Below are 26988 nucleotides of genomic sequence, written 5' to 3'. Positions count from 1 at the left end.
CTTTCTCTTCCACCATTACATTTTTAGCAAAAAGAAGAACCATTTCTTGTTTCAAACTTTTCTTGAGGTTTTCCAGCTCACATGTATATTTTAGTCTTTTCCACACTCTTTAACACTCTCTATGCCCCCCCCCTCACCACTTCCCCTCCACCCCCCCCCACACCCATACAAGCAGGCTGCCCTCTTCTACCTGAAAACATGTGATGTTCTGCTTCTTACTTGCACTCATGTTTGTTCTCTCCAATAATGCCCTTGAATGTCTTCTTGTCTCCCTCCCAAAAGCTGTGGCATTGGCTTAACAAGCAGGTAATGACCAGGTGGTTGTAGTCTGCAGTAGCGGAGAGAGAGAGCGAGAGAGTGGACGAGTGACAGTTTGCGCACCCACTAGAGGCTTTGACTGAGGCTGTGTCCATCCACTGTCATCTTATTCTCACACCCCCCCCCCTCAGAACTGCCGCTAAAATCATGGCCTTCCCCCCGCTTCCTTACGTTCTGCCAGCATTAGCACTGCAAGCTATCGAAGGTTTTCCTGTCTTTTAATCAGACCGCTATATTGACAGCATCTCTTCCTCCTGCAAACCATAATGTTACAAGCAACAAAAAAAGATTTTTTTTTTTTTTGAAAAATCAAGTGATTATATAGTCCCTCTTTCGCAGTTGCGAGAAAATAGTGGAGGACTTTTTAAAAAATAAAAAAGACAAGATTTGACTGGCTGTTCAGTGTCCTCATCTTCCTTTCTTAGAGCATGGCTGTTCAGAGCAGTAGTGAGGTCGTGGAGCACATTGCTTGTTTGTGCATTTTTGTTTTCAAACCTCGCTGTGAGGCTCTTTCCAGCCTCTCGAAACTGACCCCTCACGAGACGGCCCGCCCCTTTACCGTACTTTGACCCCCAGCATCCCCTCCCTGTATCACCTTGTTTTGAAAACCCTGCTCACCACGCATGTGTGACCTTTGCCCTCTGGGTGCACATCCAGCAATGCCTGCTCCTCATGCTCCCTGTTTTAAGCCAATTTTTTCCCACTCTATGAACCTTCCATAGCTTCCTGCCCTCTGTATGAAAGCTGTTTGGCTTTGCGCAGCTGAAATGCATGTAGACAGCTGATTGGATGCCTTTTTAGACCATTGTTGATAGAGTTGGTGGGGTGGGGGGGGGGAGTGGCTAAGACGGGGGGCCCCTGGGTGACGAGCATTGTGGTTTGCTGTTTTCCTGTATCGAGCTCTGATTGGAGGAGGCCGCTCGATGATGAAGGGTAGCGGGCCTCCGTCCGTGACCTGCTGCCTTTAAGGTACAAACAGGGGCGAAGCTCACACAGGAATCCATCTTTAGTCCAAAGCATGGCCGGCGGAAAGGGCACTTTTGTTTTCACTTACTGTTACACCGATTTATTCCTGACTCTTAATATCAATGGCAGTTCAGATAACACCGTGTGAGCTTTTGTTGTTTATGAGCTGTGTTTTTGACTTTGGTTTGGAATTGTTAACATTGCTTGATAGTGCAATATATGTGAATTGAGTCAATATCCCCTTTGGTTGTCTCCATAAGTAGCTTTATAGTGACTTTAAATTGATAATGGTATAGTAGGTCCAGTGTGAATCACTCCACAATAAATAGCCATGAGTTTTATGTACACAGCATTACTGAGAGAAGGCCCTTCAATTCAGGAAACAAATGAATTATCGGTCTGGCGCATCTGTGATTTTATAAATACCTTTTGAAGAACCTTTATGTTGGAATCGGTATTACAAGCACTCGAATGAAAGATTCAGACGGTCTGCATGGATATTGCTCAGATTTTGGGGCTCTGTTACAGAACGGGAACGCTTTCACGCAACATTTCACACTGTTAATTCTTTAACAGGCACATACAGGAAAACAACAGGGGGGCTGCTGCTACTAATACTACCTGTGACATCCCCACCCATGGTAACAACTGGTAATCCACTTACATGGTCAAAAAAACTGTCCATTGGTACCATAACCAGAAGTGGGCATGCAAGTGGGACTTCAAAAGAGTCTGTGATGCTGGCAGTCATAGAGAAACTTGGGTTGAAGAGGCAGTCTATCACAAAAGATCATACAATTTCATTCATCATTTTTTCATCCATTGATTTGGAATTCTATCCTATTTATAATGTCATTTTGTATTATTACACAAATGCAGTGTGGAAAAAAAACTCAATTTGATGAGAAACGTGAAATTAAATTCACGTTTGGTGAAAGAGAGAGTCAGAGGGCTAATTTGGCTAGCTGTACCACAGACAGCACATACATGCAGATAGCATAGTCTCAGTGCTAGATAGAGCCAGATGGCTGGCTTGCAGGTGGTCTTGTGATAGACTGCTGTTTCCCAGGCATGAGGGGAGAAGTGGATCACAGGCTTCTGTATGAGTCCAGCTACACTTGTGAGTCTGAATGCATCATTCCGGTTTACTGAGGACTGACATCTCTGTCTCTCTTCGATCTGTTTTCCTTTTCTTTCCTTTTTTCTCCCTCTATGCCTCTCCCCTTTTATCGCTACTTTTTTCTCTTCTTTTTTTCTTTTCTCTTTCCGCCTTGCAATTCTCCTCTGTCTATCTTTCTCCTTCTCCCTCTCCATCTCTCTCCCTCTCTCTCTCTTTCTCTCTCTCTCCCCACAGATGATTGTTTGGTTGGAGCGTTCGCTTGACAAACTCATCAGCATCTTCATCATCTTCCTCCTTGTGACAGGCACCTTGCTGATGGCTCTGCTCCTGACTGCTATGGTACTGTGTATAGCCAGCCAGTATAGCCAGTGCCACACACAGCACAGCACAGCACAGCATAGCATAGCATAGCATAGAAACGCACAGCACAGCTTAGCATAAAATCACAAAGCACAGCACAGCACAGGATAGCATAGCATAGAAACGCACAGCACAGCTTAGCATAGAATCACAAAGCACAGCACAGCACAGGATAGCATAGCATAGAATCGCACAGCACAGCAAAGCACACTATAGCACTGATAATTTCCATGAAGGCAACCACATGCACCATAAACTACTGACCCAAACCCATAGATCCTTTGGAAAAACTTCTGGTGAATTTTTTATATGGAATGAATTGTACCATTTTTTTGGGCAGAGTATAGTATAGTGCTGTGCTGTACATTTGAAGTTTGCTTTTAGGAAAATACTTTTGTTCCAGCGTCTGATTGCACAGGAACTGTTATTAGAATATTCAGTGTCCCTATTGATGTCTGTGACAGCATTTCCATGACCATTTGCACATTCAAATAGACGGTGAGGTCTCCCTCTTCCTGTATGCATTTTCATTACAGTGGTTTACTGTAGATGAAACGTACAAGAAATACGTAACCACAAAGGGCTTTTTTCTTAACCTGCGGTTAGAATGTGTGGTCCTTTGTGGTTTGATATGCTTGCTAAAGCAAGTCATGTGTTTTTCATGCAGCACCAAGTCATGCAATGAAGATTTTATGCTCCCTGCAGGGAAAATGTATCTTGCAGAATCATAAGCTAACAGAAGAGCATAAAGCACAACAAACTGGTGCATATCCACACATGTGGATATGTTATTTAATAACCTGCTGGATCCAACTTAAACATTACATTATATTACAGGCATTTAGCAGATACTCTTATCCAGAGCGACTTACACAACGTTCTACATAGCATTTACATTGCATCCATTTATACAGCTGGATATATTCTGAAGCAATGCAGGTTTAGTACCTTGCTCAAGGGTACAATGGCAGTGTCCTACCCAGGAATTGAACCTATGACCTTCAGATTACAAGACCAGTTTCTTACCCATTATAAAGTTAAATTTAAATAGATAATATGATGGGATTTGTAACCACGGAAAATATTGAGCACTATTGATTATACAGAAAGACTCAACACTTGTTTACAGATGGGGGTGATGCTCTTTGTGGTTAGATTGAGTCCAGGCTTTAGCTCCTGATGTGCCGGTAAAATCCAATCTGCTGTCTGTGAAATTTGTGCTTGGCGTGTTATTGAACAGATGCTCTCTGCTGCCTCGGCTGGCTTTGCAGGTTCACCATGAAAGCGTCCACATCATTGAAGTCACCAGTAACCTGATCAACGAGACCGTCTCAAACCACCCAGAGTGGGCCAAGTAAGACACAGGCTCCTCCTCCTCCTGCACTTTCTCCCGTCCTAGGAGAAGGTCTTACCTGCAGCGACTGTATCAGATCATATTCAATGTGATCACTGGCTTCTTGGTCCCTAGTAGTGGACTATTTACTAGTGACTATTCCTTTAAGTGACTAAACCTATGACTATTCCTTTAAGTGTTGTTGGTTAAACCCAATTATGTGTTTTTAATTGAAGCTTGCCGTTACTGTGAAACGTCTGGGAGGAAAGAGTCAATAAGGTGTGAAAGTGGAACTCAGGAGGAGTGCTTGTGCTTAGTATGCAGCGCAGGAACGCAAAGTAAATGGCCCTCAACAATTTACAAGTTATAAAATGTTTGCTACGTTCAACCAGCCATTTTCCCCGGTTTGATGTGGTCTCCGATCAACTTTAGGCGCCTTTCCCGGGCTCTGCCAAGGTCCCGGCGGTTGAGCCGTAAAACCCCATCTGCTGAGTGACATTTAGGCCTTAGAGCTCATTTTCTGGCAGTTCCATTTTACGGGGTGGTTTTGGCAGTTCCTAACTGAGCGATGACAGAGCGTTTCATAGAGTATTAATAGCAGAACCCGGGTGTCCAATAGTCAGACGGGCGAGGTCGTGGCATTTAAAGCCGCTCGGAGTCTCCAAATGCCGTGCCCTACACGCGGCGCGCGCTATCAGATCCAGAGAGCCGGAGCCGCCCCTTTAATGTCAGACAATGTGGCAACTGCAGTAACCAAATCACCTGGCCGTCTGGCCTAGACATCTTCAGAATGCTGCAAATTTCTATGCTCTTTAATTCTATTGGCCAGTGAGAAGCTTAGGGGCGTGTTGTGTATTCGCTTACAGTACAGTGGCTTGTGCTCAGCGTGAAGGAACTGGAACATGGAGGTTTTGACTGGGGGACTTCCTGAAATGAACTCACAAGCTGAACGCTGTTAATGATACGTAGACACACCAGGGGCTGTTCTGTCACACGCATCCACGTCCCCTTCAAGGACAGAGAGGTTCTCCAAGCTCAGTCCTGGGTCTCCCTGAGTATGCAGTTTCTTAGTTTCAGCCAGTCTCTTGAAAATTATAAAACCTGTTTTTCCAATAACATTGTCTATAAACTGGTCATTAAAATGCTGGTCATGCTGATTGCAATTGTCATTTATTTTGTGTCTGAACACGTGAGTTTATTAGTTAATTTCGTAAAACTTAATTAAAGGAATCTACCATAAAGATAAAAGCATATGATAAGAATGAAATAATGAAATCATTGCTTATCTGAGAACTGAGCTAACTGATTAAAAGGCCTGGAATGGATATTCATTCTTTGTTGCATGCTGTTTCTGACATTAAGTGTTCAGACATCAAGAGGGGAAGTCATCCCTCATTAGGCATTAAGTGTATAATCAAGACTTGATTATACGCAGTGCACCTCATAATTCATGATGATGTCCAGAACGAGAAGCAGTACCAAGGCTGGGCTAGAGAACCACCGCTGTAAATTTCTGAGATGAGGTTTGTTTGTGTGTTTGCTTCCTGTCCACTCTTCTGACTCCCATAAACTGCGCTGTTCCTGTCTGTTCCCCTCCTACAGCTGGCTTCCAGAAGCCCGCGTGGTCCAGAATGCCCTGAACTCTGCTGCCACTAATGTCTATCAGCACGGGAGAGAGTGGATAACTCACAAGGTATGGGGGCCTACACCCCACCTACTGTGCTGTGTTCACTTGCCTTCAGGTTTGGTTGCGCCAAGACCGTCCTCATTCAGAAAGGAGCACTTTCTAATAATATCCATAAGTAGGGAAAATTCACTTATGTTACCATGTAAGGTACAGATATAAAAGCTTGTGCATATTTGTTGGATTTGTTCTAGCACAACATTTTCAGTAAAAAAAAAAAAACACATTTTGTGAATAACGAGAAAAATATGAGTGATTAGGAAAGCAAGGCGTTGTGAATTGTTGTATTAATGGTTTTAACTGCAATATGCTATCAATCACTGAATTGCATTAAGTAGAAAAAAGACCTTTCGCTCTGTTGCTGTTAAACGTAATAACCACCAATTTTACAGTTCAGCCTTGTTCATTCATCACAAATTAATACATACATTTTAGTAGTAACAGTAAACATGGGTTTAAGATGTACTTGTGAAAATGGGACTAGGAATGCAAGGCACTTCTTGATGAAAATTCCTGAAAACCAGGAATGACAAATTGACAAATACCTCTATATATTTTTTTAAATATTAAAACCAGACAGCATTGTGCAGTCGAGATGAGATTAGGGACTGAGGGAGTGTCATTATTCTGTACATTCTGTGTCTCATGTCTTCACTGTTGCCCTAAAGCCACGTGACATACTAGCACTGGACCAGAGGGGAAGGCCTGCTCTATGACGTGAAACTGAGATACATGGGGTTGGCTATCTGTGCGCTATCTGCGCGCTGTGACTGACTTTCCCCCTGTCTGCCGCAGCTGCACAAGATGCTGGGCGATAAAGTTAACCACACCGCCGTCATCGAGAAGCAGGTCCTGGAGCTCTGGGACCGGCTGTACCACTCCTGGTTTGTCAAGGTAGGTACCAGCAGCACGACAACTGCTGAACGTTGGCCTTCCCTGCCCCCCTCATTTTTATAGCCCATTTGGACCTGCCGGTTGTGCCTCTTGCAAGGAACAGTGCAGGTGATCTGCAGCCATGAGCTAGTGAATAATTTGCATGCTACAGACCACACAGTACTACAGTAGAGCTAGCGCTGGTCTGTATTGCCTCACTGATGGTAATGGTTTTCTGTGGGGCACCTGAAGCATTTTTTTTTTGGAGAAACAAATGCAGCCTTAACTTCAAACTGGTATTGTCTGTACAGTAGACATATCATAATTTAGTTAGTTGAAGGATGTAGCAGTGAGCTACACTTCCTGTTTTCAGATAATAGAGATTGGGTGCATGGTGCAGATTACTAGTTCAGACAATGTCAGTGCAGCACTGATTTTATCTTCTCTCTAGACCGCATCCTGCAAGTGAGGGGAGAGAGCGTGGTCAGGTTTTGAGACTGAATCAGAAACTGGCCCAACTTAGTCAAGTTTGACAATAAAAATGTGGGGGTAAGAGGTCCCCCCTGACCCCCTTTCTGAGCTACCCCTCTCCTTTGGGAGATGGATTTGGGAAGCATTGTAAGCCTATAATCTTATAATCTTAGGGTCCACAGGTTTGGTGGATAAATTTCAAATTGACACAACCCAGTTTGACATCAAATATCAGGTGATAAAACTGGGTAAGAACCTTCTCTCCCTCTGAGGGAGGAGCTTACGCTCCCATAGTTTGAGTATCGAATTTCATTGGAAGTGCTATGGCCATTACAGTACATAGATCAAAATGGCTTGATGCTGTAGGAAGGACATGCTGTAGCATTCATGAATATTAATGTAGCGTTGTCTCTCACGTTTCATTTTGCAGAACGTGACCCACACTGGCCGGAACCGCATACACCGGTTACACCACCAGCGGCAGAACAGCTGGCTGGGCGACATTCTGGACTGGCAGGACATCGCGTCCTTCGTGCAGGAGAACATCGAGACGCTGATCTCGGTGAGCCCCGCTTCTGCAAAACTACTGTCTGGATGGAACTGCGAACGTGTCGCATATTTCATCCAGGTTCTCATGATGTTCGATACACAAGGTGAAATAATTAGCATTTAAGTTGCTTTTCTGCAAACTTAAAATATCACTGGAAAACCTAAATTAAGTGGAAACGCAAAATGGAACAAAAGGAATGGAATATGAAATGTACCTTGCTAATTAATAATAGAAGTAGGGCTGCTATTAATGTTTTTTAAATTTATTTATTCAGATTATTATTTTCTCTGTCCTGTTTTGTCATTGGGGAGGGATCCTTCTTGCCAAATTACTGATGCCATATTGGAGAGAATTTAGGCTTTAGGGTTGGAGAGGCTTAACCAAGCTTGCCGATTTGGGACCTGAAAGCGGTTGTAACATGCTACACGTTTACAAAGGAATTGTGGGATTTTATGTCACGTTGTACACCACCATTTAGAAACCTGGACTAACCTCCAAAGCTTATGTGAAACCAGCAGGAAAACTGCGATGCAGTGCGTTATGTGTGCTCATGTATTACAGTGTGTTGTGTGGCACTGTTTGTGAGCTGTAATATATACTAGCATTTCATTTTTTTGTCAGTGAGTGCCAAATTCTGTGATTGCTGCAGTTTCATTGGTACCCAGGAGCAGGGACTCTTTTCTTGTTGTTTAGCCTGCTCCCAGAGCAGGCAGTATCCTAACCTAATAATTGTTGCCACAGTGAAAGTGAGTTTTTATGATAATTTACTTGAGAACAAATGAGAACAACAGATAATCTATCATGGTGATGAAAATAAAATAAAAACCTGTAAGAATAATGTGATCTCAACACACTGAGATCTTGCTTTACTTGTATACGATTAAAACGGATATGAAAATGAATACATTATTTACCAGCATTGGTGAGCCCACTCAGAGAAAAATCCTCAGATTATATCAGAGGAAGTCTGCAGTCGTGGTCTATAATCAAGGCTATAATCTAGGCTATGTGCAAGTGCTTTCTTCTCAATACTGATCTCCAAGCTGGTAAATTACACCTGTGTATGCTAAAGCATTAATGTGTTGTGTGTGCTAACATTATATGCACGATAATGTATGTGGTGGGGTAGCATATTATGTACGATGATGTATGAATGCATAATATAATGCTTCTGCATTTTGAGTGGCATTTTGAGTATAGTAACATGCACAGATGCCTTTGTGTAGTGTCGTGATTCATTGCAAATGGTTAGGGGTGTTTATTGCTGGGGGGTGATAATCTGGTGTGGTGTTGGGGCTTGGTAGCAGTATGGTAATGTATTGCTGGGGGGTGATAATGTGGGGTGGTGTTGGGGCTTGATGCAGTATGGTAATGTATTGCTGGGGGGTGATAATATTTTGTGTTTGGCAGCTGTATGGTAATGTATTGGTAGTGATATTAACACGGTGTGCTAATGTACACTGTGTGGTGATGTGCTGCGGTGTGGCCTGCAGATCCTGGAGTCCCTGTGGGTGGTGATGAGCCGTAACATGGGCCTGCTGATCTCCACCACCACCACACTGCTCACTGTGCTGTTCCACAGCGGCACGGCGCTGCTCAACTTCGCCCTGTCCCTGGTGAGATCTCTCTCTCTCTCTCTGCGGGTTGCACACTGTCCAGGTTCCGTGTGTAATCCTCTTTCACTCTGTGTGCCACTCACTATCCTGGGAGTGTATATAATACTCTTTCACTCTGTGCTACTCGCTGTCCTGGGTGTGTCTCTGTGTACTTCATCACTCTGTGTGCCACTCGCTGTCCTGGGTGTGTCTGTAATCCTCTTTCACTCTGTGTGCTACTCGCTGTTCTGGGTGTGTCTCTGTGTACTTCAGCACTCTGTGTGCCACTCTGTCCTGGGCCTGTTGATTTATGAATCTTTACCATTCCTTCCCTTTAATTTACTTTTCACTTTCCCGTGCTGCTTTCTCTCTCTTTCTCTGTGTAAAATGATTGATGAGTTCAACTCAGCCTTGTGAGCAGGACTGGATCTTGTGTTGCCTAAACATGCTCGAACAAGAAAATATCAAACCAAACTTCCCTTATGAGTAAATGCCAGTTTTTACAATCTCCTTCTCTAGCTCCTTCTGTTTGTGTACCATTTGCCATGGTAGGTAGCCACTCACATGTCTCACAAGTATGCCCGTGTGTCGTCTTGTGTAGATTAATTGGGCGGGCCCTTTGCTTTTTTGTATGGGGTTTGTCTCCCTCATGTGGATCCAAAAAGGAAGCTCCACATTTCTGACGTCTCCATAGGTCTAAACAGGGACAGTAGGAGGAGCAGTCAGCCTTTGGTTCTGACTCTTTCTGTCTCCTGTTACAGGTGATCTTTCTCACCACCCTCTTCTACCTGCTGAGCTCCAGTGGTGAGTACTACAAGCCTGTCAAGTGGGTGATCAGCCTGACACCCCTGTCCCAGTCCGGGCCCTCCTCCAACATCGTGGGCCAGTCCGTGGAAGAGGCCATAAGGTCAGTGTGACGACCGCACGCTCGCACACGCTCACGCAGGCGCCTTCATTCTCGCTCGCTCTCAGTACTGATGGGAATGCGGTTCTGTTTTCCCGATAAGGCAATGAGAAATGTTTCTTAAATCCTGCTGTGCAAATGGGTTTCAAAGCGATTTTAGAAGACATGCATATTTAAACCACACAAATCGCTCTTTCAAAGGGTATCAAAATACCAGCTACTTGGAGGAATACATTATTTGTATTGAAAAGTACGAAGTCCCATGTTAGAGAGTGGGTAGGGTTACTGAAGGTGATATTGAGGCTGGGAGCTTTTGTGCAAATATGCTAAAATTGTAGCTGTGGATCAAGAGGAATAGAAATCAAGGGATAAGGTTATATTTGGAGGTACAGTAGTAACATTTCTCCTTGGCCAATACCAAGTATGCGAACTAATGTTTTTTAAGGATAAATATGCACAGTTTTGCACAATGTAACAGTGCAGGCTTATAGTGCCATACCGCCCCCATTATATCATCTCCCTCTATCGACAGTAGTTCCTCATGTACATACTGTACATTCTGCGGCAAAAAAACCTTTCACCCCTGCTGTCCACCATCTGTCAGCTCTCTGACCTGATCGAATGTATGCAAATTATTTAACACCTTTGTGTACCACCAAAAAAAATCAAAAAACAAAGGGTAAATTGTGACGCACAAACTAACGCTTCTACCCACCTGCAGAAAATAAGCATTATTCATCGAACAATACCTAAACTTCTAAGCAAGAGATTGTTTTCCTGAGATAAGTGGCTTAACTTTGACGATCCTAATCAAAAGAAAGTGTGACCCAATACTGGTAAAGTATTTTTCTCTAACGTACTGTAACGTTCAGTCAACTAGCAAAGCCACATAGGCACATTTATTTGTGCTTTTGTTCTCTTTGAGTTAAAACCACAAATGATATTAAAACGTAGGGCCTTGCAGTCCTTTTTTCTGACCTGTAGAGGGCGCTGTTGACATTCTCTTGAGGAGTGAGTTTGATTTTACAGATCCCTTCGCAAGAATGTATATTTTTTAATTGGCTGAAGCTTTTAAGCAAGGCTGGCTCAGCCAAGCAAAGGTTTAATTGGAGCATTTCACAATCGGCTTTTTCCAGACGTTGCCGGGGGAGACGGACAGCCGTAGTGTCGCGAAAGGCGAAGGAGTCAGTCCCCTTGCACCAGTGCTAACCCCACGCTTGCTTTAAATAAATCACCTCAGCAGAATGAATTTGGCAGAGGAGTCGGTCTCATATGGGCAGTGTTAAACCAAAGATAATAAAGATTCGAGGCAAGTTAGGGTATCTTGTTACATTGGATAGATTATTAATCCTGGTTCAGCCACACGGCCATGTTCTGCTTCCCAGCATGCAAAGCAAGGTGTTGTAACCATTGTTGGTGTCATCAGTGTGGCAAGTGTCACTGTAGCATAACTGATGCTATAGCGACACATTCCCCAATGGTTTGGGCTCAGTCACCTGAATAGTTTTATCTAGGGCAGGTGCTAATTAGCTCTAATTTGTGATGCATTGATTATCAGTCACAGACTCGGTGATGTAAACACTTTCCTCGAGCCTTTTATTAAGATTTATTGAAAGGTAATTGTTTTCAGGGAGGTTTGATCATTTGTATGGAGGATGTGTGTAGTTCATTGAGATGAGACAAATTTGTCTGTACATGCGTGGCCATTGTTAGTGAAATGGACATACTGGTACTACATCAGAGATTCTGATCTCCCTACTTTAAGTTAATGCTGTAACAGCAATTTTTATAATTATAATTATAATTATTTCAGATAAGCACGCTGAACATCACCAACTGAGTGATCACAGTCTTTTCATTTCCCACACAGACAGCTTTTAAAAAACTGTCTGCTGTAGGACTTTCTTTTTTCACGGAAACAGTGAATTTTAAAAAACAGATTTTTTGTTTTCTGAGTGGCGCGGAGAGCTGACGAGCAGGACGCGGGGACGGCGGTTCGGAGGTGTAACTCCCCGCGCGTAGTGCCGGCGTTTCCCTCAGCCCCGTGCTCTCCCCGTGCGGGCTGCGCTCTCGCTGAGATTCGGTGGGAGGTGTTTAATATAGAAGCGGCGCGGCGCCGAGTCGAGCGTCTGTTCCCCGGTTTCGAGGGTCACGCGGCAGCCCCGCGGCGCTTCGGCAGACGGAGCCGCGCTAACCGGCCCCGCCCGGGCGGGCGGCGGCTCACGCCGCGCTCTGTAATTGAAAAGCGCGCGGGGGAGCCTCTCCCCTCTCCTCGCGAGCGCGCCCACCGCTCGGCCTCTCCACAATTGATTTGAGTGCCAACGGGACGCAGCTGCAGCCGAATTTACCACCTTTTATTAAAGATGAGCCGCCGCCATCGCCAAGGAGAGGAAGAGCGGGTGGGTGGGGGAAAGGAAGGAAATGAAATGAGAGATGGAGAGGAGAGGAGAGCCTGCCAGGATTTTTTCTATTCATCTACCTGAAATGAGTCTTTGGCAAAAAAAAAAAAAAACGGTCAAAGTAAACATTCAGGCTCATGCTGTGCTGGTTGTTATATTGCAAAGATTTTTAAACACATTTTATCAGGCAGTCTGTCGTGTGTTTAATGGAATGAAGCTGGTGTGTTTTAGTGCTCACTTCACAAGCAGGTAGCACAGAGGCACCAAGCTCATTCCTCAGTTCTGTCTTCCCCCCCTCTCTCTCTCTCTCTCTATCTCTGCTCTCTCTCTCTCACTCTCCTTCCCTCTCCCCTCTTTCTTTCTCCCAGTCTTTCTCTCTTTCTTATATGCTCCTCTTTTTGATTTCTCACTGTCTTATTCATTAATCTCTCTTCCTCCCCCTCTCCGTCTCTCCATACGTTTCCCTTCCAGCCTTCTGTCTGAACTGTAGGCAGTTCTGCTTGGCAGTGCTCGTGGAGCATTTGGCAGAGCACTGGGCTGTGTTTAGAAAGACGCGCTGGTGACACTTCTGTGTGTCTGTTCCGTGTCTGAAACCAAACAAATCGTGAATGAAAAGGCCCTGTTATCCGTGTTATTTTCACCCCTCAGCCTGAATCTTCGGTCCTGCACATCACAAATATGGCCTCTGTCAAAGCTAGCCCATCTGTTGTGACTTGGGGGTAAACTAGTCTATGATAATGTAAAAGGGGAAAAAGAGTCCGGTCTGCTGGAAAAGAGGTGCTTTACATGTGACTAGGTAGTACCACTACTCTTCATCTGAAACCTGTCTGTTTGCTTACTGCTCACATACTGTATGGGTGTGCGTACGCGTACATCCACGCACGCACCTGGTGTTTGTGTGTATTTCTGCACGCTTGTGTGTGCGTGTTGTACATGCGTGTGCTCCTCCCCACAGAGGTGTGTTCGACGCCTCTCTGAAGATGGCGGGGTTCTACGGTCTCTACACCTGGCTGACGCACACCATTTTCGGCATCAACGTCGTCTTCATCCCCTCAGGTGAGCCCCTGGATGTGGTTCTGCTGTTCACGCACCTGCGTCCACTCCTCACTTCACCAGTCAAAGGTCAAAGGTTCTGCTCAAATAACATCAGTTAGAGCTACAACTAAAGTCCAACAAAAGTTATACCAGAGGACCTCAGAAATGTCTTTTCAGAACATTTTTGTGGAAATACAGGTGTAATGTAACACAGCTCAAATGGGCAGTGGATATATATTAATTACTGTGTTATCTATAATCTGCAAATATCCAGAATATACTCTGTAACTATAAATAAGTATAAACAGTGCCCTGAAAACATAACTCTTAGGATGGGTTTATTTCCCTGTTGTTATTATGCCAGGGGCATTAGCCCTCAACCACACTATATGGGATCAGCTCTTAATGAATCCTAATTAGGTTGCCAGCTCTCGTCAGATAACTTGTTGCCAACTGTTAAAGAAATGGTGCTATCATTACTGTACCATATGAAAGCAGTGCCAGGCCCTCTTATAGAGTATGGTCTTCTTGGGGAATAGAGAACTTGTGAAAATATCTAGGAAATCTTTTTTTATTTTTATGAATGTGCCTTTTCTTAGCTGAGTGTGAACGAAGCTAGATAATACAGCGGTGAAAATTGGAGAGCAGAATGAAAGCTAAAACAGAAAAGGTAAGAAAGGGAAGGAGGTGGTTTGAGGTGTTTGTAAAAGATAAACACCAGGAAGCAGAAGAGAGAATCTTAAAGAGGCTGGATCGCTCTCTTCCATTTTAAGCAGGGCAGTGCAGTTTGGGACATGTGGTCCTCAGACAGAGGGCTATTATTGGCAGCTTCACAGAGAGCACTAAATACTTGTCCTCGGGCAGGGAAAAGGAGGAAGAGGCTGTTCTTTGGACCTTGAAATGGGGGATCTTACTATATCACTCAGGCTGTTGGCTCCCATTCAGTTTCCGCAGTTTGAACAGATTTATTTAATTACGTCGGTGGGATGTAGAACATGAATTTAAAATGGCTCAGTATGTACCCGTAAGTTAAAACTGTGTCAATATGTGGTTTGGTTTCTTGGCCGACCGCAGATGTGAAATACATTCGGTGTGGAGGGCATGCAACATGAATGGGCCTTTATCATTTCGGTCACATACGGAACCCGGGTCGTTTTGACCTTGTGAAGCTTCTGGAAGGCAGGTTCTTGAGCTGAGATATATCGGAGGGTGCGGTGAGGGGAGGGGAGGGATGTTTAATAAAGAGCACCTGTGGAGTGGGCGTGCTTGCGTTCTGTTGTATCCCAGCAACGGTGCCTGATCCAAAAATGGGGAGGGGGGGGGGGGGGTATGGAGTGGCAGGCTGCGCAGGGAAGCAGGAGTTTAGTCTGCGCAGCCCTGGCAGCCTCCCTCCCTCTTAATGAATCACAGCGAGGGCTTCGTCCAGCCCTCCGGCTCTCTCCCGCTGTCCTCCACCGAAACAGCCCGGCTGGACCTGGAGCAATCCCCCCCCCACCCCCCCCCCCCCTCCCCCATTACCCTGAGGCTGGGAACAGATCCACTGCCTGTGCCAGAGCTCCAGGGGAACCCCAGTTGTGCCTACCCCACCCCACCGCCCCCCAAACCATAACCCCCTTTCACAGTACTAGCCCGGGGCGTGGCTCTGATCCAAGACTCTGTTCAGCGCTCACCATCTGCTCGGTGAGTGAAGAACCCAAACCCGTTTATCACACGGGTTCTGTGACAGGCTAATATGCCGCCTACACTGGCACTGAGGCATTTTCAGAGAGTCTGGTGCGTAAATAATAATACAGAAACATTGCAGTGACACTGCTGGGAAAGAGATACTGCACTCAAGGCATCGTATACAGTGTTTAGGTTCCCTCTCCTCTTAGAGTCAAGCGCATGTCAATACTGCATATCCTGCTCTTAAATACTCGCTTTATTATCAGCCTACAGTATTCAGGGGAGATTCGGACTCGGACTCAGTCGATGGTTATCCGCCTTCTACTGCCTTTCCCCTATTGGCCCCGTGTAGTTTTCGCCTTTCTTGTGTCCCAGTAGTGCAGCCCTTTTGCAGACAGTGTATCGGTTCTGTATTTTGATTTAAAATGGCAGTAACCGTGGCTGTTGTCGAGGTGCAGGCGCTAGTGGACCTAACCGGAAACGCGCGCCCCGGGCCTCACTCCATCTCCCACACGGGGGCGGGCTGTGCGGGTCGCCCGGGGCGCGCGGGGGCGTCCGCGCTCAGATGGCGCGTCAGCGGGGGGGCGGCGTGCCTCCCCAGGCCCGAGCGGGGCAGTGTAGCCTGGGCTTCCCTGAGGAGGCTGCTTCTGTCTGTCAGCCCTGTTCTTTTCAGAGAGGGACTTTAGTGTTAGGGGGGCATCGGGCTGAGGCTTGGATCAGTGGCGTAGGTTTCGTTTGAACATTGGTGGGGACACATTAAGTGGGGGGGGGGTCTGGGTGGTCCTCCCCCAGGAAATTTTGAGCGTCAAACACTTCATTTCCTGCGTTCTGGTGAATTTTTATGCACCTATTTGTGCCTTTTCTGCATCAATTTATGGTGGAAATGCTTCTTTCATGTTTTTATTGGCGGGGGGACAGATGCACGCATTCTAAATCTGAGGGGGACGTATCCCCTGCGTCCCCGCCGAAATCTACGACTGTGGCTCGGGTGCTGTGTTCCGTAGCCCTGTGTAGCAGGTAGCGCTGCTCCCTCAGACCCCCGTAGCCCTGTGTAGCAGGTAGCGCTGCTCCCTCAGACTCCCTCAGACCCCCCGTAGCCCTGTGTAGCAGGTAGCGCTGCTCCCTCAGACTCCCCGTAGCCCTGTGTAGCAGGTAGCGCTGCTCCCTCAGACTCCCTCAGACCCCCCGTAGCCCTGTGTAGCAGGTAGCGCTGCTCCCTCAGACTCCCCGTAGCCCTGTGTAGCAGGTAGCGCTGCTCCCTCAGACTCCCTCAGACTCCCCGTAGCCCTGTGTAGCAGGTAGCGCTGCTCCCTCAGACTCCCTCAGACTCCCCGTAGCCCTGTGTAGCAGGTAGCGCTGCTCCCTCAGACTCCCTGTAGCCCTGTGTAGCAGGTAGCGCTGCTCCCTCAGACTCCCTCAGACTCCCCGTAGCCCTGTGTAGCAGGTAGCGCTGCTCCCTCAGACTCCCCGTAGCCCTGTGTAGCAGGTAGCGCTGCTCCCTCAGACTCCCCGTAGCCCTGTGTAGCAGGTAGCGCTGCTCCCTCAGACTCCCTCAGACTCCCCGTAGCCCTGTGTAGCAGGTAGCGCTGCTCCCTCAGACTCCCCGTAGCCCTGTGTAGCAGGTAGCGCTGCTCCCTCAGACTCCCCGTAGCCCTGTGTAGCAGGTAGCGCTGCTCCCTCAGACCCCCCTGTAGCCCTGTGTAGCAGGTAGCGCTGCTCCCTCAGACTCCCCGTAGCCCTGTGTAGCAGGTAGCGCTGCTCCCTCAGACCCCCCGTAGCCCTGTGTAGCAGGTAGCGCTGCTCCCTCAGACGCCCCGTAGCCCTGTGTAGCAGGTAGCGCTGCTCCCTCAGACTCCCTCAGACTCCCCGTAGCCCTGTGTAGCAGGTAGCGCTGCTCCCTCAGACTCCCCGTAGCCCTGTGTAGCAGGTAGCGCTGCTCCCTCAGACTCCCCGTAGCCCTGTGTAGCAGGTAGCGCTGCTCCCTCAGACTCCCTCAGACCCCCCTGTAGCCCTGTGTAGCAGGTAGCGCTGCTCCCTCAGACCCCCCGTAGCCCTGTGTAGCAGGTAGCGCTGCTCCCTCAGACTCCCCGTAGCCCTGTGTAGCAGGTAGCGCTGCTCCCTCAGACCCCCCGTAGCCCTGTGTAGCAGGTAGCGCTGCTCCCTCAGACCCCCCGTAGCCCTGTGTAGCAGGTAGCGCTGCTCCCTCAGACTCCCCGTAGCCCTGTGTAGCAGGTAGCGCTGCTCCCTCAGACTCCCTCAGACCCCCCTGTAGCCCTGTGTAGCAGGTAGCGCTGCTCCCTCAGACCCCCCGTAGCCCTGTGTAGCAGGTAGCGCTGCTCCCTCAGACTCCCCGTAGCCCTGTGTAGCAGGTAGCGCTGCTCCCTCAGACTCCCCGTAGCCCTGTGTAGCAGGTAGCGCTGCTCCCTCAGACTCCCTCAGACCCCCCTGTAGCCCTGTGTAGCAGGTAGCGCTGCTCCCTCAGACCCCCCGTAGCCCTGTGTAGCAGGTAGCGCTGCTCCCTCAGACCCCCCGTAGCCCTGTGTAGCAGGTAGCGCTGCTCCCTCAGACTCCCCGTAGCCCTGTGTAGCAGGTAGCGCTGCTCCCTCAGACTCCCCGTAGCCCTGTGTAGCAGGTAGCGCTGCTCCCTCAGACTCCCTGTAGCCCTGTGTAGCAGGTAGCGCTGCTCCCTCAGACTCCCTCAGACCCCCCCGTAGCCCTGTGTAGCAGGTAGCGCTGCTCCCTCAGACTCCCTGTAGCCCTGTGTAGCAGGTAGCGCTGCTCCCTCAGACTCCCCGTAGCCCTGTGTAGCAGGTAGCGCTGCTCCCTCAGACTCCCCGTAGCCCTGTGTAGCAGGTAGCGCTGCTCCCTCAGACTCCCTGTAGCCCTGTGTAGCAGGTAGCGCTGCTCCCTCAGACCCCCCGTAGCCCTGTGTAGCAGGTAGCGCTGCTCCCTCAGACTCCCTGTAGCCCTGTGTAGCAGGTAGCGCTGCTCCCTCAGACTCCCTCAGACCCCCCCGTAGCCCTGTGTAGCAGGTAGCGCTGCTCCCTCAGACCCCCCGTAGCCCTGTGTAGCAGGTAGCGCTGCTCCCTCAGACTCCCCGTAGCCCTGTGTAGCAGGTAGCGCTGCTCCCTCAGACTCCCCGTAGCCCTGTGTAGCAGGTAGCGCTGCTCCCTCAGACTCCCTCAGACCCCCCTGTAGCCCTGTGTAGCAGGTAGCGCTGCTCCCTCAGACCCCCCGTAGCCCTGTGTAGCAGGTAGCGCTGCTCCCTCAGACCCCCCGTAGCCCTGTGTAGCAGGTAGCGCTGCTCCCTCAGACCCCCCGTAGCCCTGTGTAGCAGGTAGCGCTGCTCCCTCAGACTCCCCGTAGCCCTGTGTAGCAGGTAGCGCTGCTCCCTCAGACTCCCTGTAGCCCTGTGTAGCAGGTAGCGCTGCTCCCTCAGACTCCCTCAGACCCCCCCGTAGCCCTGTGTAGCAGGTAGCGCTGCTCCCTCAGACTCCCTGTAGCCCTGTGTAGCAGGTAGCGCTGCTCCCTCAGACTCCCCGTAGCCCTGTGTAGCAGGTAGCGCTGCTCCCTCAGACCCCCCGTAGCCCTGTGTAGCAGGTAGCGCTGCTCCCTCAGACTCCCTGTAGCCCTGTGTAGCAGGTAGCGCTGCTCCCTCAGACCCCCCGTAGCCCTGTGTAGCAGGTAGCGCTGCTCCCTCAGACCCCCCGTAGCCCCGGCTCTGTGGGCCTCACTCCGGTTACCGCTCTGCCGTCTGCTCGTGCCCACGGCGACCGCTCTGGGGCCCCTCCCCCTCTCTCTCGGGGGAGGCGGCCATCTGCTCCGGGGTTGGCGGCCAGTGGGGGGGGCAGGGGGTGCTCAGAGAGGTCTTGCGTGGCGACTGGCGGGGGCGAGTTCCAGCAGGGGGCAGCGTCTGCTCCACACGCCACCGGGCGGAGGAGGTCCTGACCTCGGGGGAGGCGGCCGGCGTGCGCACGGCCCCGAAACGTTCCCCCGCTCTCCTGCAGCTCTTAAAAACAGCGAGAGCGCAACTTTAGGCACCGGAAGCAACGGTACGTCGTTTGTGAAGCTCTGCAGCATCAAAGGGAGTGCTGCGGAATGGCCCGGAACGTTGCGGTGGGTTTATATGTAGAGCAGGCTGCTAGCGTTGACTCTGTGTGCTGTGGGGCTGCCTGTCTGCTGTTCTCCGAGCCGCTCCCGCTTACTCTGGCGCGCTGGACCCGTCCGCCCGCCGCCCGTCTGCGGCCGCTCACGCTTCCCCCTCTCCCTCCGCAGCCATGGCGGCCATCCTGGGCGCGGTGCCCTTCCTGGGCACGTACTGGGCGGCGCTGCCGGCGGTGCTGGACCTGTGGCTGGCGCAGGGCGAGAGCGTCAAGGCCGTGCTGCTGCTCGTCTTCCACCTCCTGCCCACCTACTTCGTGGACACGGCCATCTACTCGGACATTTCAGGGTTAGAGGCTTGTGTGTGTGTGCGTGTGTGTATGTGTGGGTGCGTGCGTGCGTGCATGTGTGTTTGTGTTTATGTGTGTGTGTGTGTGTGTGTGTGTGTGTATAAGTGTGTATGTGCGTTTATGTGTGTGTGTGCACGAGTACGTGTGTGTGTGTGTATGTGTGTTTACGTGCGTGCATGTGCACATGTATGTGTGCATGTGCTCATTTCATATTTGTGTACGTTTCAACTTCTGTTGCAACTTTGTGTGATGTTAGAGGGATAGAGTATCTGACGTACAGTAAGGTGTCTGTCCCCCAATTCTAGGGCAATTGAAACAAATAAAATACAGAGAAATAAACAGACAAATCTGAGGTGTAGATCAGATTTCATATCTTCACCATTTTTACCTCTTTACCTCCATCTCCCCAACACCCCAGTCCAGGGGGACCCTCACCCCCAGCCCCCTTTTAACTTCTGAGATGAGGAGATAAGCTTCATCAGGGGAGAAACGGGGGATGACGGAGCGCCTGAGATATCAGAGACAGAGATGTTATTATTAGCAAGGCCAGCTGCGGTTCACAAGAACCATTAAGAGAGCGAGGGAAGAGGAAAAGGAAAGGATAAATGAGTTGAATCTAGTGATGTCTGTGTGAAAATGAGGGCACGCTAAGAAAAAGGGGAAGAAGAGTAATGGCTAAAAGGGTGGAAAAGAGGTCTGTTTTTATATTAATAGGCTGTAGACTGCACACAAGCTGCCTGAGCTTCTAAAGAGTAGGCTTGTTCTCTCAGCTCTGGGGAAAAACGCAACCAGACAGACTGCTGTGAAGGTTTTTACTGGAGAATTTACTGAATATTATTCGGATTGTGTTGCCTGTTCTGAGGTTATAAAAGGTTATTTAGTTGTAACATTTGAGTTGATTAAAAATTAAACACCGGATATAGTTAGAATGGAGACCTAAAGGACCCTCAAGCAAAACGGCTGAATGGCATTTTGAATTAAACAGACGACACCGTACTACTAAATGCACACCAATACGCCCTGTCACATTGAAAATGGGTAATGTATACCTTTGTGTGTTTTTATAAAGATGTCTGACTTGGCTGTTGTACAAATTGCCTTGTAAAACATTACTTACTTGGCTGGGCAAGTATTACAGCGCAAAAACAGTTTACTTTGCAATGACCAAACATTTGGGTTATCGCCAGAGGAAGTGAGGTAAAATCCTGCCTTACAGCCTACAGCAGCACCAGTCCCCACCTGGGACTCAAACGTGCAACCCCCTGATTAAAAGTCCAGTGCCTCCACCCATGACATCACTTGTCTGTCCATAAGACAGCTGGACTTGTCTGAAAGACTTGTGCTACACCCGTGTTAGTGGCGCAGTCTGTGTTGCTGGTAGGGGTTTTTGGGTGGTGTTGAGCGACTCTTGTTGGTGTTCAGCCTCAGTAGTTGCGGACGGTGTGTGTGACCCCGGCCTGTGTCCCACTCAGGGGCGGCCACCCTTACCTGACGGGCCTGGCGGTGGCCGGAGGCGCCTACTACCTGGGCCTGGAGGGGGCGATCATCGGGCCCATCCTGCTCTGCATCCTGGTGGTGGCCTCCAACATCTACAGCGCCATGCTGATGAGCCCCAGCAGCGCCCAGCCCACGCCCGTCACCTCCACCTGGCCCGCCCACATCTCCAGGTCAGCCAGCCCCATTGGCCCATCCGTCACATCAGGCCCCGCCTCCTGTGTGCTTTAAGCTCCCCTCTGTGGAGCTGAAACCACTCCCACTCTTGCAGTTAAAGAGTTAAAGGGATTCACTTCCTGGCTTTTTTGATAATACTCCAGGTTTAGTGTTGATTTTCAATTGGCCCGGACAGGTTTATGTGCAATGAAGGATATTTTAGACTCTTACAGAACTTTCTGAGAACCAGTTGGCTTTACAATGTTTGGTGAAGAGGCATTTGGGGGTTTGTGGTCTAAAGCAAGAAAATACTCTTAAAGTAACTTTTACAAAGCAGCTTTTACTGCAGCAGGCTTATGTTTCCAGAGACTATACATATGAGCATACAAATTTAATAGTGTTTATAGCTAGCAGGTCAATATAAACGTATCTAAAATATCTCACACAAAACTGCCAGTACCAATAAAACCTGAAACGATATCAAGAAATCCAGAAGTCCCTCCCCTACTTTTTGCTTCTCCACCTACACAGAGTACCCTGGTGAGTGGCAGTTTATTCCACCAATCATAGCACAAACTGAGGTAACCACACTTTTGCGCCGTGAGATGTTAATTGAATGGAGACATATCGAATGCAAGATTGAATGTAATCGCACGACTGAGGCTGATATTCTGCTTGAGATGTATGCAAATGCGCTGCCACTGCCGCACAGACGAACGCAGCGCGCCTAACCTCGCCCTTAAAAATGGCAGTTAATGTTTATAATTACAGTACCACTTAGTGTTTACAGCCCATTTCACCGTTTTTACGTTCCTTCCCAAATCTGTAGTCACTCATACGCACACATTATTCAGCACATTACTCAGAACCTGAAGCCGTTTGAGTGTGCGCAGTTAAATAGTAATGGCCAACTGGAGGCTAAATCGGCGGATAAATTATTTGTTCACCTGGAAGGATTCGACTGAAGGAGTAGCTGTACCAAACCTTACCTTTTTACACTTAGGATACTGAAAGGATAGTTAAAAATTAGAGCTGCAAATGCTATGTGTGTGAAGTACACCCCCCCCCCCCCCCCCCCCCGGTAGCCTAAGTCAACCAAACCCCCCAATTAGTTGCGCTGACGTTGCTCAGACTTCCTCTTTAATTCTGGGATATCTCAGTGGAGGCCCGCATTTCACAGGTGGATCTGTGGAAATGACAGATTTAATAAGGGCACCAGTACGGCTGCTTATTATATCGGTGTATTAATAGCATGCGCTAATGGCAGCGGCTCGGAACAAACTTACGCCGCATGACTCACAGCGGGCGGGAATTTAGCCTCTGCCATTTGAAACCCCCTCTTAACTGCTCAGCTGCAGGCCCCTTTCATTTTAGTTTCTGGGGTTTATTCGGTCGTTCGGAGATCGTTGTCTGTCACCTGCCAGGAGACCGGCTTCTCTCAGGCGGGGCGTACCAAACACACTGGCGAGCACGCCAATGAGGTCACCCTTCCTCCTCCCTTTCAGGCCGTTCTTGGACACGCCCACCTTGCCAAAGAGGGAGACGGAGTGAGGGCGGCGTCGGCGTCCCGATTGGCGGTCTCTCTCTCCCGGCCTCCGTCCCTTCGAAGCGACTGGAGCCAGCGGTCTCCTCTGCTTGTAGCGTTCTTTCCGTTTCTTTGCTGCCCGCACCCTCCTCCACGGCCAATGAGAATCCCTCGCTGCGCGGCGGAAGCTCGGAGAAGGGGTCGGAGCCCCCGGCTACCTCCCGTGGCGTTGCGTCGCCGGGCCACCACTAGAACCTCCCTACAGAAACCCCCGGAGCTGCCGGGACCACCAGCTGAAACCTGAGTGCATCCAGAGTCCGTGTCTGCTCTGGGAGAGAAAAGCAGCAGTCATGGCCTCAGCTAGCGGGCTGGAGCACAGTCTCCGTAGCTACGTACCAAAAAGCCCGGTGGCAGAATGGGGGTGTCACTCCCACACCGTGAGGCTACACAGGGTCCTTTTACACTTTAAACCAGGGCCGCCCCACCCTGGTCCTGGAGAGCTGGGTTTCACTTTCAGCCCGTAATTACCAACCAGTTCAGACTGAAGGAACCTGGTGAGAGGAGCTAACTGTGTGACCAGCCGCTTTAAGTGATCAATTTTCAGCCCTCCAGGACCAGGGTTTACGGAGCCCTGCTTTAAACAGAAACCCATTCTGATTCACCGTACTTAACAAAAATATTTAGATTTTACTTTCAGCTGGTTTAATTGAGATCGGGCATAGCCTTCCATGTTATTGGTATTACGATTATTGCTAACAACCAATGGTGTGCACGTTAAGTAATTCTCTGAGATCAGCACTTTATGACATATATTTAACAATATTTTCCGTGATGTAACGGAGTTGGTGCTCCTCGTGTGGCCGTTCGTGAGCTGTTTGACAGCGTGGGCGGAGACGGACGCACTTCTTAAAGGAACGGGAGCACGGCTCAGAAGTGGAAATATTGGCTTCGCATTCCCCAGGGAGGCTCTGTCCTCCTTTCTCCGTCTACTGTATATAGTTTCCTATCACTCAAATGTTTTTTGTATGGCTGTTCTCTTTATCTGTGTTTTCACGTAATGTTATTTTAAAGTTTCGCTAACTTTGTGGCTCACCTTGACACGGTCACCTGAAAGTTGGTCTTTTTTGGCACTGCACTGGGATATACGGTGATAATTCTTAGTTTGATTACGTTTGCACAGCTACTAATGTGTACTAATGATATCAGTGGCTACAAGCCTTCAGTTTAAAGGTTTACCTCAGTTCCCCAGGCCGGACGCGCTTATGTTGGATTTGGAAGATGTACTTGCATCGGTTAGGTTTTCCTGACCGCTGTTTTTCGGAGAGGACACAAAATGTGTGTTCATTGCTCAAGAGTTTACATTTAAATGTCACTGTCTCCCTGGAAGGCTGCAAGCCTGCTGTACTCTATGGACAGGAACAACAAGGAGTGGGAACAACAGAACTCAAGGTACAAAAGCTTGCTTCCTCCTGTGCTTAATGCACATGTGCATTGTTTACTACTGATAAACTACTACCAGATAAGAAACCACTCTTCTCTGCTCCCCTTTGAGGCCATTGAATCTGCTGTGTGGGCATCTCGCTGCCATTTTTCTGTTTAATAACCACTTGCCTTGTCTGGGCTGACTCAGCTAGACAGTGCGCACAATATCACATCCCAAGTGTAGAAACCACAAACTGCAGCCACCTCCAGCGCTGTCAAACATGTCTCTGTCTGCCCGCGATTTTATTACAGTTTTAGGGCACAGTCAGTGAGAGGGGCGGGGCCAGGGCTGAGCAGGCAAATCAGCCCGGAGATTTACGGCGCTCGTTCGTCCCGGAGACAGAGCGGTCGCGTCCTTGTCCTAAAACTTTTTTTCTCCCCAGTTTTTAGAGGAAACGACTAACTTGGTGGTGTTATGAGGAAACGGAAGGCTCTGAAAGCTTTAGCCTGGAGATGATCGATATCGGGCAGAGAATCCCCCTGCACTCCGGAAGGGGCCGGGGGTCACACTGCTCCTGGGTCCAGTCGACCTCAGGGTGTTGAATGCCAGCCCTGTGAGACCCAGACATCGTCATAGTTTCAGGCCTAGGTTGTGTGTACTCAAGACATTCTGAGTAACAGTAGAAAATGTCTCATTCCAAATATGACGCTAAAATATAGCATAGGGCCTCAGGAACTGGGAAATGTTGTTCTAAACCGAATGGTGAACCGAATGGGGAAAATGGTGTCTCTGGAAAGCAAAGGGTCTCACAGGGCTAGAGACGTGGCGTCGTGCTTTCTCTGCAATTTTTATCATCGCCAACGTTGTTGACAAATGAATGTTTTAAACCTAAGCCATATTGAAATAGCGATAGCCTTCGTGAGTCCACGGTACTCTCTGGTGAGACGGAAGGATTAAGGGCCGGCTCGGCCTCTCCTTGCGAACTCAACCTGCTGTGTTAGCCACTTCCTGTTTTTTTATTTATTTTTATCATCGCTGGCCGTTCCTTCGAAGCGTACCGAACGATAATCAGAAAAATTTCTTTTGTGGTCACGGCTGCTTATTTTTATCAGCAACACATTTTTTCTGGGGTGCTGAGACAGCCTTTTCACTCTGGTGTACCTGACCGGCCTTGACTTCAGCGTGTGCTTGCCCACAGTTGACGGGAAGCGGTATTAAAACTTTCGCTCAAGAAAACCGTTTAAAAAAACTTAATCGCTTGTTCGTTCTACCTGTGCCCGTGTGGACCGGTTGTGCGTTCCCCTCGCACTCGGACGGCGTTGTACGTTTACAGTTCAAATGATTTGTGTATTCGTGGCCTGGCCTTGCTACTTTCACCTAGAATGCAGAACAGGATCTGTGTAATTATCGGCTTTGAAATAGGGATCATTCAGAATCAGATTAGATTTCGTGTCGTGTTAGAGCAAATGTACAGCAGGTTTTTATGAACTTTCGAAGTGTCATCCTCTTGGAAAAGCTAGTACTTTAGTGTTTTTGATACATGTATATGCTTAATACCTTTACGCTGCCATCACCTTCTCGCACAGGTGTACAGAATGAGATAGAGGATCATAAGAATTAAACAGGAAATGAGGTCATCACCTGCAGCTCATAACACCTGGGTACAACTTGATGCAAGCTGCAGTGAAGCTCCAGAAAAGAATGTCTGCTGTATTTGAAGGGCCTTAACAGCCCTGCCCACAGATTTGAATTCAAGTTATGCAAAGTGGTGTGTTTGAGCGCTAACCAGGTGTCTGGATATTTATCTTTTTTTAAGGAATAAAACACCATTCAAGGATAACTTTTAACTCGATCATTAAGTTTCCTTACATTAAAACTTTAGCTTGATATTTTTGAAAAATGGACGGGTTAGCCAAAATGATTTGTGCATTCGATAAGAGAACATTGATGGGACAAAGTGAACGTTCTGTTGATACAATGTTGCTCAGCAACTTGAGTCAAGTAGCATTTTAAGATAATCCGTATGTTTCATTTAAGTTTCAGTAATACCTCTGTCACAGCACTTTGAAATATGCCTCACTAGGAACTCTCAACTTCACTCCACATAGAGAATGTTTGTTCCTCTTTGTGAACATGTGTAATGTGAATTGACACTATTGTGTGGTTAAACTTTGACAGTCTCATGATTGGAAAAAATGAGAGCGCTTTCCTTGTTTGAGGCAGCATTCAGTATTAAATGGCTTGGTGTACTAATATTGACTGTTATCACACGAAACAAGTAATGTATTTTCTACTGAAAACATTAATACAATAAAACTTTGGAATACACTCCGGGTTCTTGCATTGTTTCTTTCCAGTACTGAAATGAACACAAGTCACCAGATAAGTGTTTATGTACAATGTCTCAAGATGATATTGATGTCACTACGGTCTTTGCTATTTGAAGTTGCAAGTGCAGGCTAATTTTAAATGCAGTAGGCCCGCATATGTTACACATACAGTCTATATGTCAGCTGCTGCATCAAAGCATGGCGTGCCAGAGTAAGCTAAACCGCTCACTTTCATCTGTAGCCGCTAACAAATCATCCTGACAAAGAGTCGAGCTGAATCAAAGTTAGGGTAAATAATATGCAATAGGGTGTTTAGTGAATAGCATGGCCTAATTT

At 48.2% G+C, this 26988-nt stretch overlaps 1 protein-coding gene across 2 annotated transcripts in view; it reads left to right on the top strand.

The window, feature by feature from the left end:
* The window catches only part of tmem245 (transmembrane protein 245), a 34117-nt gene extending 7467 nt beyond the window's left edge, over positions 1-26650 (top strand). The window contains exons 7-18 of one of the 2 annotated variants that reach the window (XM_035429772.1): positions 283-306; positions 2639-2743; positions 4036-4118; positions 5700-5790; positions 6577-6675; positions 7556-7687; positions 9169-9291; positions 10032-10177; positions 13529-13629; positions 19549-19723; positions 21197-21391; positions 22880-26650. In XM_035429772.1, coding sequence (XP_035285663.1) covers positions 283-306; positions 2639-2743; positions 4036-4118; positions 5700-5790; positions 6577-6675; positions 7556-7687; positions 9169-9291; positions 10032-10177; positions 13529-13629; positions 19549-19723; positions 21197-21391; positions 22880-22925 — 1320 coding nt within the window. In that variant the 3' untranslated portion in view covers positions 22926-26650. The remainder of the gene's footprint in view (positions 1-282; positions 307-2638; positions 2744-4035; positions 4119-5699; positions 5791-6576; positions 6676-7555; positions 7688-9168; positions 9292-10031; positions 10178-13528; positions 13630-19548; positions 19724-21196; positions 21392-22879) is intronic. The other variant, XM_035429780.1, reaches the window with a different exon arrangement.
* The last annotated feature ends 338 nt before the right edge of the window (positions 26651-26988 follow it).

This window comes from Anguilla anguilla, chromosome 1 (assembly GCF_013347855.1).
Source record: "Anguilla anguilla isolate fAngAng1 chromosome 1, fAngAng1.pri, whole genome shotgun sequence".
In the NCBI taxonomy this organism is placed as follows: Eukaryota; Metazoa; Chordata; class Actinopteri; order Anguilliformes; family Anguillidae; genus Anguilla; species Anguilla anguilla.
This window is presented reverse-complemented; position numbering and strand designations above follow the sequence as displayed.